Raw genomic sequence first — 13,521 nt, forward strand, 5'->3', positions numbered from 1 at the left:
TACAAAGATATTTTCATATACCGTCTAACAGTAACTCCCATTTAGTGCTCCCTCCCACAGACTTCGCTCTGACTTTGTTTGATAGTGTCGGAGGCACCTCCCCCAGGTGATATGTCTGTTGATATGAACATGGCAGATTTTTTCTATCCTGTCCCAGAAATGCAGCAGGCAGTCAAAGTATTGTTTATGAATCTTTCAAAACAAAGAAAATTTCATATTTGTGTAACACATGAAACATATTGTCACACAACATAAGATGATGACAGTGACTGTGAAAAAGATTATAAGAAAACAGGAAAATCTTGTGGCTGTAATGGGGTGGGGGGGGGGTTAGCGAGGTTTCTGTGCCTATAATGTAAAAGTACTGTGGAGAGAGAATGATCACAGGACAGTGAAGGATTCCTTCTCTTTGGGATAAAATGAACCAATAAATGAATTACCAGGCAATATTTATGGTTCTATATCTGAACCTGGAAAGCAGCATTCAAGAATTTCAAATGTATGATGCTGTTTATTATCAATAAAAGTAATGTTTGCGCCATGCATTTCTTTTAATTAATTCTATTAAATGTATGTAGTTTTGGAATATCTATAATGTTTTATAAAATGTGTACTTGCACTATTCATAATCTTAAGGATAAAATCAAAGCTGAAATACAGTGATGTTTCACTGCAAGCAAAACACTATATCAATATATCTGAAAAGTATGAAGAATATGAACAGTATGTGAACAGTCTGTCCAAATACGCACTGCAGTCTATTCAATGCTGGAATTTTAAAATGTTCGTGTACATTTCACATACATTCATGCATCTTAAAACATGCTTTGTACAGTACTTGTTTGCTTTGGTAGACTGCTCAACTAACCAGTATGTCTGGTCCTGATGTTGTGCAAGAAGTGAGTCTGTAAAATAACATGTACTTCATATATTCTAATGGGGGAATTTGGCAGCCGCTTATGAACACCACCCAATGGCGATGCATATGTTTATTCTTAAATTGCTAACTATTATTATTACATTTTCTGAATGTCATTACGAGGTGACAGATAATCTCCCTAACATCCTTATACTTCCACACCACTTCCAACTAACTGACAGAAAATGAGCTGGCAGCAAGTCAGATTTCAGTATGTGAATGAAGCAGGTAAACAAATCTGGTGGGAGGGAAATGGGGCGCTTTTGTGTGGGGAAAGGTCTTCTGTTAGGTAGCACCAGGGGCGCCGTAAGGGGGAGGAAAGCTAGGACGATTCCAAGGGCCCCTGAGTGACAGGGGCCCTAAAAAATTAGGAAAATAACTGGATTGGTTTGGACTGGGGGGCCTAATATGATATGCTTTCATGGGGCCCAAAATCTCTAGCAATGCCCCTGGGTAGCACTGGTGTTGCAGGCACCTCGCTCTGCCCTCTGCCACTTTTCATTATCAGGCCAACTGGGGTATTGGCCTTTTAATCCGAGCAAAAGCCGTGGAGAGTCCAGGGTCGGTTTTATGTGAACTTCACCGGACCGTATTTATATAAGCTTCTTTGTTTTATTGTTCCAAAAAAATATTCAGATTCAGTTGCTTTGAAACTTTCTAATGAGTTGAAAAAGACACGAGCAGTAAAGTCAGCATTACAGAACGTCCCTTTAATCCTTTTTTTGACCATTCACCTTAAGGCTTCCACTGTAACACTGAAACCCAAACATGACCAGAACAGGCTGAAGCCCATGTGTCACCCTAGGTGAGCTTCACTGCACCCACATCACTGTACAGCAACATTATCACATGATGAAAAATAAATTAGAAATAGTTACACACAAAAATAATATGTCTTAAATGATGGGCCCTTTGAAGGAAATGAGCAATTAAAAATATTTCACAGAACATAATCAAACAAAGATGTAGAATAAAGATGTAAGAATAAAGACCTCAGCCTGTTAATGCATTAACACATTACTGTTAATCATAAAGTGCAAACTAATAGGAGGATCTCAAGCAATAACACGTTAATTTGTCTTTGATGAGAGTAACTGTAATTGCATTGCTTTTGATACCATAGGAGGATAGTATTATCATATATGTTTTATAGAATTTCTGTATCGCAATGACTGTATACACGATTAATTGCCAAGGCTCAGCTACACCGCAGAGCAGCAGTTGTGGTACACATCGCCTGAGACGAAGGGACATTGGCTGGCTAAGTGCGGCTGTTCTGTACCAGCACCGCAAAGTGCGTAATTACTTTTAGGGGTATAAACAAACCCATGTTCTCTGACGTTGGTCGGCTAGGCGACTGCCTAAGCTGCCCAATGAGCTGGTTTTGAAAGTGAAATCAACTTTAAACCTGCAGTGATTCACTGCTTCTTTTATATGGATTCAGAGTAATGCTGTGGCATGCTGAGGGTATTTATGTGCCGAGTAATGTTAAGTACCTCCCACACAATGCTCCCGCCCTCTCTTAAAGGCATACCAAAGGCACTATAACTATACCAAATGCACCGTCTCTCAGGGAGACATTAGCGAGAAGTTCAGGCTCGTTCCAGGTGCACAAAGAGATATGACTAAGGGTGATAGTAAGTATTCAACTTTTGTTAAAAAAAAAAAGAGCCTTTGGAAACAGGGACTATTATTTATTATTTCATTTGCTTAACAGCTTTTTTACCTAGAAAATTGTCTCTGTTTTATGTTTTTTCTATGACTCAGTCAATGACCTTCATGTAACTTTTAAACGTGTTTCCAACTTAGATATTTATGCTTTTGGACAGAACAAAAATCTTGGGTTTCATCATGTTTTAAAATGATTGAAATCACTAATAATCTGTGTTTCACATGAGAACCTGCCTGCTTTAATAAAAACTCTCTTACACTTAATTATGTTGTTGCTTAAATGTAAATACAGCATGGAAATATAACCTCAACAAATACAGCATGAAAGATGTCATTTAATATGATTATTGAGCAGCAAACAATAAACGTATAAATATATTAATTCTTCTGAAATAATTGTTGTATCAAAGGCGGTGGATAATAATCCCACGTCGGGCTGCACACTAGGGGCCAGTGATAGCAGCTTATCATCCATAACTGAAACATGTACTTATGTAAAAGGAAACATTTCTGCTAAAACATCCCTATGTAACCAAAAGGACACAAAAGCAACTTTAGGATGTTGTTTTTTTTACTGGAAATTTGCAATTTTTGGTTACAAAGTTTATTTTTCTTTTAGCTGTCACACTGGTGCTGCTGGGCAGGAGAGGCTCAGGGAAGAGCTGCTGTGGAAACACCATACTGGGCAGAAAAGGGTTCCAGTCCGTCCTCAGCACCAAACCAGTAACCACAGAGTGTAAAAAATGGACAGAGTCCATTCAGGGGAGACAGGTCACTGTCATCGACACACCAGACTTCTTTGATGACTCTCTCCCTGATCCTAAGCCCCACATTGACACCTGTAGGTCCTTGGTATCAGAAGGTCCCTGTGTTTATCTTCTGGTGTTACAGTTGGGTCGCTTCACAGAGGGAGAGAAGAAGTTAGTGGAGCAGACTGAACGCGTGTTTGGCCGAGACGTCACACGGCGCATGATAATTCTGTTCAGTTATGGTGATGATCTGGAGGGCATCACCATTCAGGACTTCCTGATGAATGCTCAGACAGAACTCAAAGTCCTAGTGGAGAAATGTGGGAACAGGTGCCATGTCTTCAACAACAGGGACACCAGCAATCACAGGCAGGTGACAGAGCTTCTGAACATGGTGGATGGTATGCTGGACAGAGGTGAAGGGGACACACAGCTGACTGATTCTGTGAATGGTGTAGAAAGGAAGGATAGAAAAGAACTTGCAACTGAATGTGCTATGAGAGATGGAAGGAAGATGCAGGCACAAGGCAGCCCAGTGACAAGAGGCAAAGACAGCAATGCTCAGAGAGATGGAAGAAATGACAAAGAAAGGACACCTATGTGTAAATGTGTTTTGCTTTAATACTAACAAACAATAGTGAAATTGGTTAAATTAGATTCAGCACCGGTTATCATCGGTTTACATGAGCCTTACTGTATGTCACCTATATATTACATATGTACACATAGCACAGTGTCTTGCAGGTTACATGCCATGTGTTAAGCTTTGATACAGCAGCTAAAGATGCCAAAAGAATGATCAAAAACAAAATGTAAATGCCCAGTTACACTAACTGTCATGTCCTTTAAAAACTGGCTATTATTAATATTACTGCACTAAGATGAAACTGAGTCACCAAAAATTAAAAAGCTTAAGACAGTGGAATCAGTGACAAGTCAAGCTCTGTCTCTAAATTCACTTGCTTATCTTACTCCAGTCATTGTGAATCATGCAAATGAGCTTAATAGGACCAGTATCATTATAATTTTTTTTAATTTTTTTACTTGAAATAAAATGGGACTGTGTTAAAAAAAAACACACACACAAAAGCTTGGTCTGTTTATATTAAATGTCTTTTCTTTTCAATTATAGTTACCAAAACATAGAACAATATTAAATACATCCCGTTAAACAATATTTTTTTTTTCCTCAGATAAAATTTATACTGTACGTTTAATGGAACTTAAACTTGCTTGTTTTATTAAAATGTGCATTCTTCCAGGTAGGACTCCTTGAATTCCTTGCAAACTTGCAAACTCCAGTTGGTTGGCTTCTGTTCTTTCAGCCTTTATCAGCTGACGATAGCAACTGCAAACAGGGTTTCATTGTTTAGAGTCTGGGCTTCATGAAAGTTCAAGGAAATCTATCAAAAAATCTATTTCACAGCAATGTATCTAGTTCACAGTGGTGGACAGCTTGGAGCCTACATCATAAGAACATAAGAAATTTACAAAGGAGAGGAGGCCATTCGGCCCATCAAGCTCATTTGGGGAGAACTTAACTAATAGCTCAGAGTTGTTAAAATGCTCTAGCTCTGATTTAAAGGAACCCATGGTTTTAGCTTCCGCTACACTAGCAGGAAGACTATTCCATACTCTAACTACACGCTGTGTAAAGAAGTGTTTTCTCAAGTTCAGTTTAAAATGTTCAACCTGCTAATTTCCACCTATGGCCACGAGTTCTAGTATTTAAACTAATATTAAAGTAGTCATTTGGCTGAACAGCATCGAGATCTGTTAGAATCTTATATACTTGGATCATGTCCCCCCTTAATCTCCTTCGCGAGGCTGAACAGATTCAGCTCAGCTAACCTCCCCTCATACTGTAAGACATTCCTCTAAGACCTGGAATCATTCTTGCAGCCCTACGTTGAACCTTTTCCAAGGCAGCAATGTCCTTTTTAAGGTATGGTGACCAAACCTGCACAAAATATTCTAGGTGGGGTCTTACCAAGGAATTATATAATTGTAGCATCACCTTCCTTGGCTTAAACTCTACACACCTATAGATGTAACCCAACGTCCTATTGGCCTTTTTAATTGCTTCCCCACGCTGGCGAGAGTGGGACATGGAAGCATCAACATACACACCGAAGTCTTTCTCATAATCAGCTACCTTTATTTCAGTGGAACCCATAAAATATCTGTACTTTATATTTCTGCTCCCTGCATGGATTACCTTACATTTATTTACTTTAAATTTCATCTGCCAGATATCAGCCCAGTCGCTAATTAAATCCAGATCCCATTGTAGCCTCTCCGCTGCTAGATCAGTATCTGCTACACCACCCACCTTGGTGTCGTCTGCAAATTTCACCAGTTTACTGTATGTATTGGTGTCAATATCATTAATGTAAATTAGGAACAATAGTGGTCCTAAAATTGAACCCTGCGGTACCCCACTATGAACGCAGGCCCACTGTGACATTGTGCCTCTAATAACTACCCGTTGCTTCCTGTCTGTTAACCAGTCTTCGATCCAAGCTGCTACAGTTCCTAAAATCCCTGCAGCTTTGAGCTTAACCAAGATGGCGGACACTCCTGCGAGTCTGGACGCACGTGGGGAGATTTGTAAGTAAATGTTTTTTAATCTGCTTTTTATTTTATCATAATAACTACAAGTATATCTTTTAAACATGTTTCATGTTTGGCTTTGCTGTCTTTTTACCGGTAACGTTAATGTCGAAAGCTCGACAAGCGTCTGCAGTGCTCTGCTTCGCGCACATTTTTTAACCATTAACCCCACTGCCATATTTAATTTATATGTAACGTTAATATTGTAATCGGTTAGTCAGCGGAATTAAGTCATATTTTTTATTCTGTTTTTGTTAAGCGATCTGTTCTTGAAAATGCAAATTTATGCTTGCCTTCAGCTGTTAATGTACTTGAGGCTAGCTGTAACTTTTATCCATTACGTTAAAGCTAATGACACAAAGTTAGCAATATATTGGAAAAATAGTTAATAATAAGAGTTGTGAAAACTAGGGATGGTAGAGACACCGGCAAGCTCGTATTAACATTTACATATTTTTGGCCTTGTAGGCTTAAGTTAAAAGTGGATGCAGAGTCTATGAACTTGGTAAGTATCCTTTTTTCGTTTACTTTAGATATTTTTAGCAGCTTCACACGTAACCCTGCATTAAATATTTATCTAATTTTGTACAGATCAAGTTAGCAACTGAGTGAAGTAGAATAACATATGTTCATAGTTTACAAAGCAATGTACAAATTGTACAAAACAATGACTGAAACGTGCATTGGCTTTGGCCTCATTGGTCGACTTTGTAGCTGTCACGTTCGGCTTGGAGGCGAGCAGGGAAGCAGGCGAGAGCAGCCAGGAAGGCACGACAGACGGACAATACACCCACGTTTACCTGACTTCCTGGCTGCTCTCGCCTGCTTCCCTGCTCGCCTCCAAGCCGAACGTGACAGAATGACGAGTCTCCCCCAAGACGCAACGCAGCAGGAGGAGGACATTTGGCTCATCCTGCTGCATGAGGTAGCGCTCTGGAAAGAACAACCCGAGATCCAGGACGACCCAGCTCTGAACAGCCTTGTGACTCAAAGCTGGGATCTCCTCCAGAGCGTACAGCCCCAAACAGAGGAACGCATCGTGGAGGAGGTGCGTTCCCTGCTGCGGCAGCTGGTCCTCCAGTTCGAGGAAAAGAGGCTCCAGCTGCTCGTCTGTGCGGAGGCAACCCCGCCTCCTCCTGCTGGATCCGGGCGGCGAAAGAAGAAGAGACGCCGGGGAAAAGGGGAGGTAGAAGCTCCGATGCTCTCCCTGGGGGCCTGCTCCTTACTCCCCGCCTGGGAGGACCCCGCCGCTGCCCGCCTGATCAGCACCCGCCTGGAGAAGCCGCCCCTGATGGAGGCATACAACTACCGGCCGGCGCGCCTGGGTCAAGGCGGAATACGTGCAATGAGGGACGCTATCTCTTGGGTGCCGAGAGCCCTTAAAGGAGCAGCGCCTCATCGCTTGGCACCTCTCCTGCTGCTGGTGCCGGACCTGCAGGCTTCGGACCTGCCCGCGGCACCGCCTGCTGCTGCCGCCACACTGCCCGCGGCACTGCCTGCCGCGGCTGTCGCCGATTTGCCCGCGGCTGCGCTGCCTGCTGCTGTCGCCGATCTGCCCGCGGCTGCATTGCCTGCTGCTGTCGCCGATCTGCCCGCAGCACCGCCTGCTGCAGCTGCCGCCGCCTTTCCAGCGGTATCGCCTGTCCTGCCGGCACCTGATCTGCCTGTCTCGCCTGTCCTGCCGGCGCCTGTCCTGCCGGTGCCTAATCTGCCTGTCTCGCCTGTCCTGCCGGCGTCTGAACTGCCCGAGGTGGCCGCGGTTGCGCCCCCTGCTGGCTGTGTGATGGCAGCGCCTGCTGCGGCGCCCCCTGCTGGCCGCGTGATGGTGGCGCCCGCTGCGGCGCCCCCTACTGGCCGCGTGATGGCGGCGCCCGCCGGGGCGCCCCCTGCTGGCCAGGAACTGAGGGTGCCCGCTGCAGCTCCGCCCGAGGGCCTGGCTTCGCCTCCGCCTGCAACGGAGGAAGCCGCTCCGCCTGAGGTGCCCGCCGAGGCGCCCCCTGCTGGCCGCACGACGGAGGTGCATGCCGAGGCACCCCCTGCCGGCCACGTGACTGAGGCGCCCGAGGTGCCTGCTGAGGCGCCCCCTGCTGGCCGAGTGATGGCGGCGCCCGCCGAGGCGCCCCCTGCTGGCCACACGCCCAAGGTGCCTGCCGAGGCGCCCCCTGTTGGCCAAGTGATGGCGGCGCCCGCCGAGGCGCCCCCTGCTGGCCACACGCCCGCGGCCCTGCCTGAGGCCGCCTCTCCCGTCCTGCCCGCGGCCATGCCCGCGGCTCTGGCTGCCCCGCCTGCGGCCACGCCCGCGGCTCCGGCGGCACCACCTGCTGCCTCACCAGAGGCCCTGCCTCTGGTTCCCCCAGCCCTACTGACTCCTTTGCTCTTGCCCCGACAAGGCCGATGCCCCACAGGACCCCGCCTTTCGGTGTCCCGTAAGGGACGGGGACAAAGGCGCCGGGCTCGGGTCCAGCCCGCCCTGCCCCCTGGCTCGCCCGTTCGGCCCCTGGCTGTGGCTCGGTGGCTGCCTGCGGGTCCTCCGACTCGGGGTCGGCGGTCCCCTCCGGGTCCCCCCCTGGATCCTCGGTGCCGGTCCTCAGTCCTGCCTCCGGCTCCGTGTCGGCCGCCTCCGGGCCCCCCTGCTCCGGCTGGGCGTTGGACGGCGCCTTCGCCGGCTTCGGCTGTGCCTCCGCCTGCCGCGGCTTCCCCCTCCTGCCTGCCTGCACTGGTGTTCCCTCCTGCTCCCTCCGTGTCCCCTCCGTCACTCCCTCGCCCCGTTCCCTTGGCCCCTGGGTGGTCCCTTTCTGCTCCCTTCTCCCTCTCGCCTGCGGCCCCTCCGGCCACTGCCCGTCGCCCGCCTGGGTTCCCTTGGGCTCCCCTTGTTCCTCCTCCCTTTCCCTTTCTGCCTCCTGTCTCTGCTCCTCTGCCCTCTATGTCTCCTCTGTTCACTCCTGGCCCCTTCGTGTCGCCTGTGGGTGTTCCCTCTGTGTTCCCCTTCTCTGTTTGCCTGTCTGCGTTTTCTGTTCTTTGTCGTGTCTTGTCGTTCTTCTGGTCCCTGTTCCTGTTTTGTTCCTCTGTCCTGATTACGGTCCCTCGTTGATGTTTTGGTTCTGTCTTCCAGGTCCTGTTCCCCGGTTTCGTCCAGTCCGTCGCCTCCTCTCGGGCGCGCCCGGTGTGCGCGCCTTTGGGGGGGGTTATGTCACGTGCTGCTCCGGCCGCTCCTGATGTGTGCCACGCCCACCTCATTACCTCCTGTTTCGCCCTGATTGTTCTCACCTGTGGCTCGTTATCCGTGGCTTGTCTTTTGTATTTAGTCCTCGTCTGAGTCAGTCTTCCCCAGACTCGTCATTAATGTTGCCTGTCGTGATTCCCCGGTCCCGTTCCTTCCAATAAATCCCCGTTTTTGCCCTACTTCCTGACTCCGTCTGCCTGTTTCCCTGATCGCCTTTCGCCCGACCGTGACAGTAGCATTTGCCAGATCTAATTTATTATAATAATGAAAACTGAAATGCTGTTATTTTTTGTTTTCCTGTATAGATCAGAGCATGTGAGCGGAGCGGAGCGTGAGCGAGGAGCAGAGCGGGCGGAATTTGGTCAGAGCGCGGAGCGGTTTTGTAATTAAGGCTGGAGCGGTCGCTCTGTCTCGCTCCAATTTCGCTCCGATACCGCTCACACTACGATTCTGAGGCGTGCCCAAATATACCCAGAATTCATCTGTACAATTATCAAGACTGTTACACAAATTGGCCGAGATGGAATTCACAAAGTATTTCACAAAGGAAACTGATAGATCATACAAGTGTACTATTCTTATCAAACATATAGATGACAAGAATGTACAGCAAGAACAACAATGTGGTGAAACTGTTTCAGTGAGTAAAGATTCACTTTGGAATCACTTTTCTCAGAAACATGAGTGTGCTACGCGAACAAGCGGAAGCCAGAGCAAAACGCGTGCAAGTTTTATATGGTTGTAGCATATCAAGTCTATAAAGTAAATAAAAGTATAAAAGCCTATAAAGTAAATATTGGTAATCAAATAAATTAGTTTTGTCATTCAAAGTACAGTAGGTCTAATAAGATTTTTTAAATTCATGTAACGCTGTCAGTGAAAAATTATTTTATAGAGACGCAGCAGCAGCATCAACAGAAAAAAATTGAGGAATTTAAAACGTGGATGCTTAGCCTGTATATTCTTTAGGCTATTAAGCCCACTGATTCCTTCATTTTAAGCCTATTTTTGTGTGGAATGCCATTGCCAAACCTGTCCGTTGTTGCCTATATGTTGTTTATAAATAAATATTTTCTGTTCTAAGTGACAATGTTGCCATTGCTCATATTTCTTTATGATATAAGGCTTCAGTTTAAGGTGACGTTTGTTAGGCATGCAGATTATATGTCCCTCTTTTAAACGGGAGTGAGCGTGGAGCGATTTGACTGGAGCGGGAGGAAATTTTAGTGGAGCGAGGAGCGGTGTTGAGCGGAGCGCCTTAGTGCGAATTAGAGCGGAGGAGCGGGCGGAGCCAACAGCCTCATGAGCGAGGAGCGGAAATTCTCACCGCTCTGCTCCGCTCACATGCTCTGGTATCCGATGGGGTCAGAGATAACCTTAGAAATTAAACTTTTAAAATAACAAAGTTAACAATTTCTTACCCGAGAATAACTTCCTTCTGAATCACGTTTAACTAAAATAGAATAGAATAGAATAGAATAGTTACTTTATTGTCATTCAGAGATACACGGGTTAGTGCACAACAGAACGAAATTGCGTTGCATTATTTTGCTCAACATCAGCCTGGCAGAGTGTAATAGATATATATAAAAAGATGTATATATAAATATATAAATAGGAGCAGAAGAATAAATAATAAATAAGAATAAATAAAGCGAAGTTGCTCTTGGGAGGCCGAAAAACCACAAAAAACCCTCTCAAAGCAGGTTACTGCCGGAGGTGACAAGGTGACCGAGCAAAGCTCAGGAGCAACTGTCCTTTTCCGAGTTAACATTACCGATATTAGATATTACTCCCATGGGTGTTTGTAGCGAAGGTACGTGGACAGAAATGCCGCTCATGCGACACCCGCCGCTGTCGGTAACACTCCTGCTGTTTATTAACAAAGACAGACAAGCACAGAAGCCGACCGAAAAAAAAATGTAACAACAACCACCCACGTAACCATACTGGCACAGAAACACTCAAATATACTTACAAAATAATTCCAATCAGCTGCTTCAACAGGCACACAACACAAATGCACACAGCGTCTACATCACTCCCTCACAGTGTGGCAATCCCAGCAGCCTCTACAGCCTATCAAATGAACGGACACCCTTTACATCCATCCAAAACGGGGAGCACACTCAAAGAGAGTCACTCACTATGGACATTATGGGCTCAGGACTCCATAATATCTGAATGCTGAGGTATTGTTGATTCTGTGTGACATACTGCACAATTCTCTCTTGTCTTCCATGCAGCCCTGATCCAGTCTCCCCATCGTGTCCCTGCCTTTCCTACCCGGATCCCCGCTGTGTGTCCAACCCCATCTTCTGCCTTCTATGTTGGACAGACCCTCCTGGCCTTCTTGACCCTACATCGGCTAACCCAACCACGATTTTACCTGCCGATTCTGTCTTTGGTTGCCTCCCGATTAGTAAACCTTTCGCAGCTACAGAGCCTTGAACCTCTCCGAGTGTTCTGCATTCTCAAAATTGAGAATGGAGACTGTGGTAGGCACCTGCAGTGTGGCAATCATGGATATTGAACTGGAGCAAGGGTGACCAGGGTTGGACCCAGAGCAAATGCCTACTGGATATCACTCCAGATCCTCTAGTGGAGCATCCTCTGGGTCTTGCTCGGTTGAGTTTGCTGAAGAGATGGCCCACGAGATGGATGGCAGTAGGCAAGGCAGCCGGTGATGAGGCGGCCACAGGTGAGGCAGCCGCTGGCAAGGCAGGTGCAGCTAAAGCAGTTGCTGGGGAGGTGGGTGCAGGCTAGGCAGCCACTGGCAAGGTGGGTGCAGATGGAGTGTCCAGGGAACCAGGCTCCAGAGATACTGCAGGGTAAACAGGCTGTGGTACAAAAAGCAGAGCAACTGCCACTAGAGACCTGGAATGTGGTGAGACCGGCTCTGGAGACCCGGGACACGGTGGTTAAGTGACAGCATGTGGGACAGGCACTGGCAGCGGAGTGGCAGGCGATGGGATAGTGGCTGGCAGTGAAGCAGTAGCTGGCAGGACAGGCACTGGAAGTGATGTAGCAGTTGGCCGACACTGGCAGTAAGATAGCAGCTGGGGAGTCAGGTGATGTGGCCTACTCAGGGTTAGACACTGGAGAAGTAGATTGGGGCTTCTCTGGACTGGGGACTGGAAACACTGGAATGGAGATGCAGGCTGAGTGGTCTCCATTGGAGGCCAATTTTGCACCTTTCCCAGAAGACTAAATACTACTGGGACACCTTTGCCTACTCTGGTGTTTGGGGCCTCTGACCTCAGCTATTTGTGACTAGTAACCCAGCCATGAATGAACCAAAAACAAAATCCTTGTCACCCTGCCTTCTGCTTTAATTTTGCTTTCACTTTCCCACAAGTAACTAAAGTATTCCTTGAAAGTTCTCTGAATGTATAACACGCAAGAAAATATGATTGCAATGATGTCTTTCGAGAAGGCAGAGGTATGTTTGTTTTTCAGTTTTATTTTTCTACTAACTCTTGTTACAGGTACAGGTTCTGTTCTAAAGACCCACACTTATTTTTGTTATGAAATGCCTAACCTGTGAATAATCGTATTGACATTTAGGTAAGTGTTATGGCAGGGCATGACAAAGGAGGGACGATCCACTTAGTGCCTCTGAACAAATAGGGTTTTATCACACAGAACAAAAGAGATAGGGAGAACCAGAAAACAAATTGACGACAAGGGGTAAAAAAAAAACAGGTAAAGTACACAAACTAAGGCAGGGAGCAACACAGGAACAACCATATGTGACCGAACAACCAGATGGAATACCTTCCATAAAGGCAATTTGACAAGATCACACAAATTCGACACACTGTAAACAAGACCAGAGACGTGATTCTCCAAATAAAAATACAAAAACTTTTTTAACAATTAAAAAGAGCAAATTAAAAGACTAAATAGCCGCACTGATACCAAACTCGAATACCAGTATCCGCCCTTCCCACACACTTTCACAAAAAAATTAATCATTGCCACACTCAATACATTAAACGCCAGTTAGACTATTAAAATAATTATAAACACCAAGTAGCTACAGTGGGCCTCACCATGGCTGGCTGAAAAGAGGGCACCTCCCAGACACTACACACCACTCATGAACACACCTCTCCAGCAGAAACCAGTGCAACACCAAGAAAACCCTCCACCACCTACAGCTCAGCTTGCCGCCCACTTCAACCCCGCTGCTCCTGTACAACAGAACAAAACGACAATGAAAAAAAAAGAAACAATGGGTCTCTGATAACCTCTGTGAGAATGGGAGAATGGAGACTGGGGCAGGAACCTGCAGCCAAGCAATTGTGGACATTGAACTGGAGCAAGGGTGACCAAGGTTGGAC

The 13,521-nt window shown here is 46.3% G+C and overlaps 1 protein-coding gene across 1 annotated transcript; it reads left to right on the top strand.

Annotated features, from left to right (window-relative positions):
- Positions 1 to 2,473: 2,473 nt before the first annotated feature.
- On the top strand, positions 2,474 to 4,499 carry LOC111843904 (GTPase IMAP family member 7-like). Its single transcript, XM_023811884.2, has 2 exons — positions 2,474 to 2,556; positions 3,210 to 4,499. The coding sequence occupies exons 1-2, from the start codon at positions 2,541 to 2,543 to the stop codon at positions 3,959 to 3,961; spliced, it is 768 nt and encodes a 255-aa protein (XP_023667652.2). The 5' UTR covers positions 2,474 to 2,540; the 3' UTR covers positions 3,962 to 4,499.
- Positions 4,500 to 13,521: the final 9,022 nt, after the last annotated feature.

This window comes from Paramormyrops kingsleyae, chromosome 9 (assembly GCF_048594095.1).
Source record: "Paramormyrops kingsleyae isolate MSU_618 chromosome 9, PKINGS_0.4, whole genome shotgun sequence".
NCBI classification, from domain to species: Eukaryota; Metazoa; Chordata; class Actinopteri; order Osteoglossiformes; family Mormyridae; genus Paramormyrops; species Paramormyrops kingsleyae.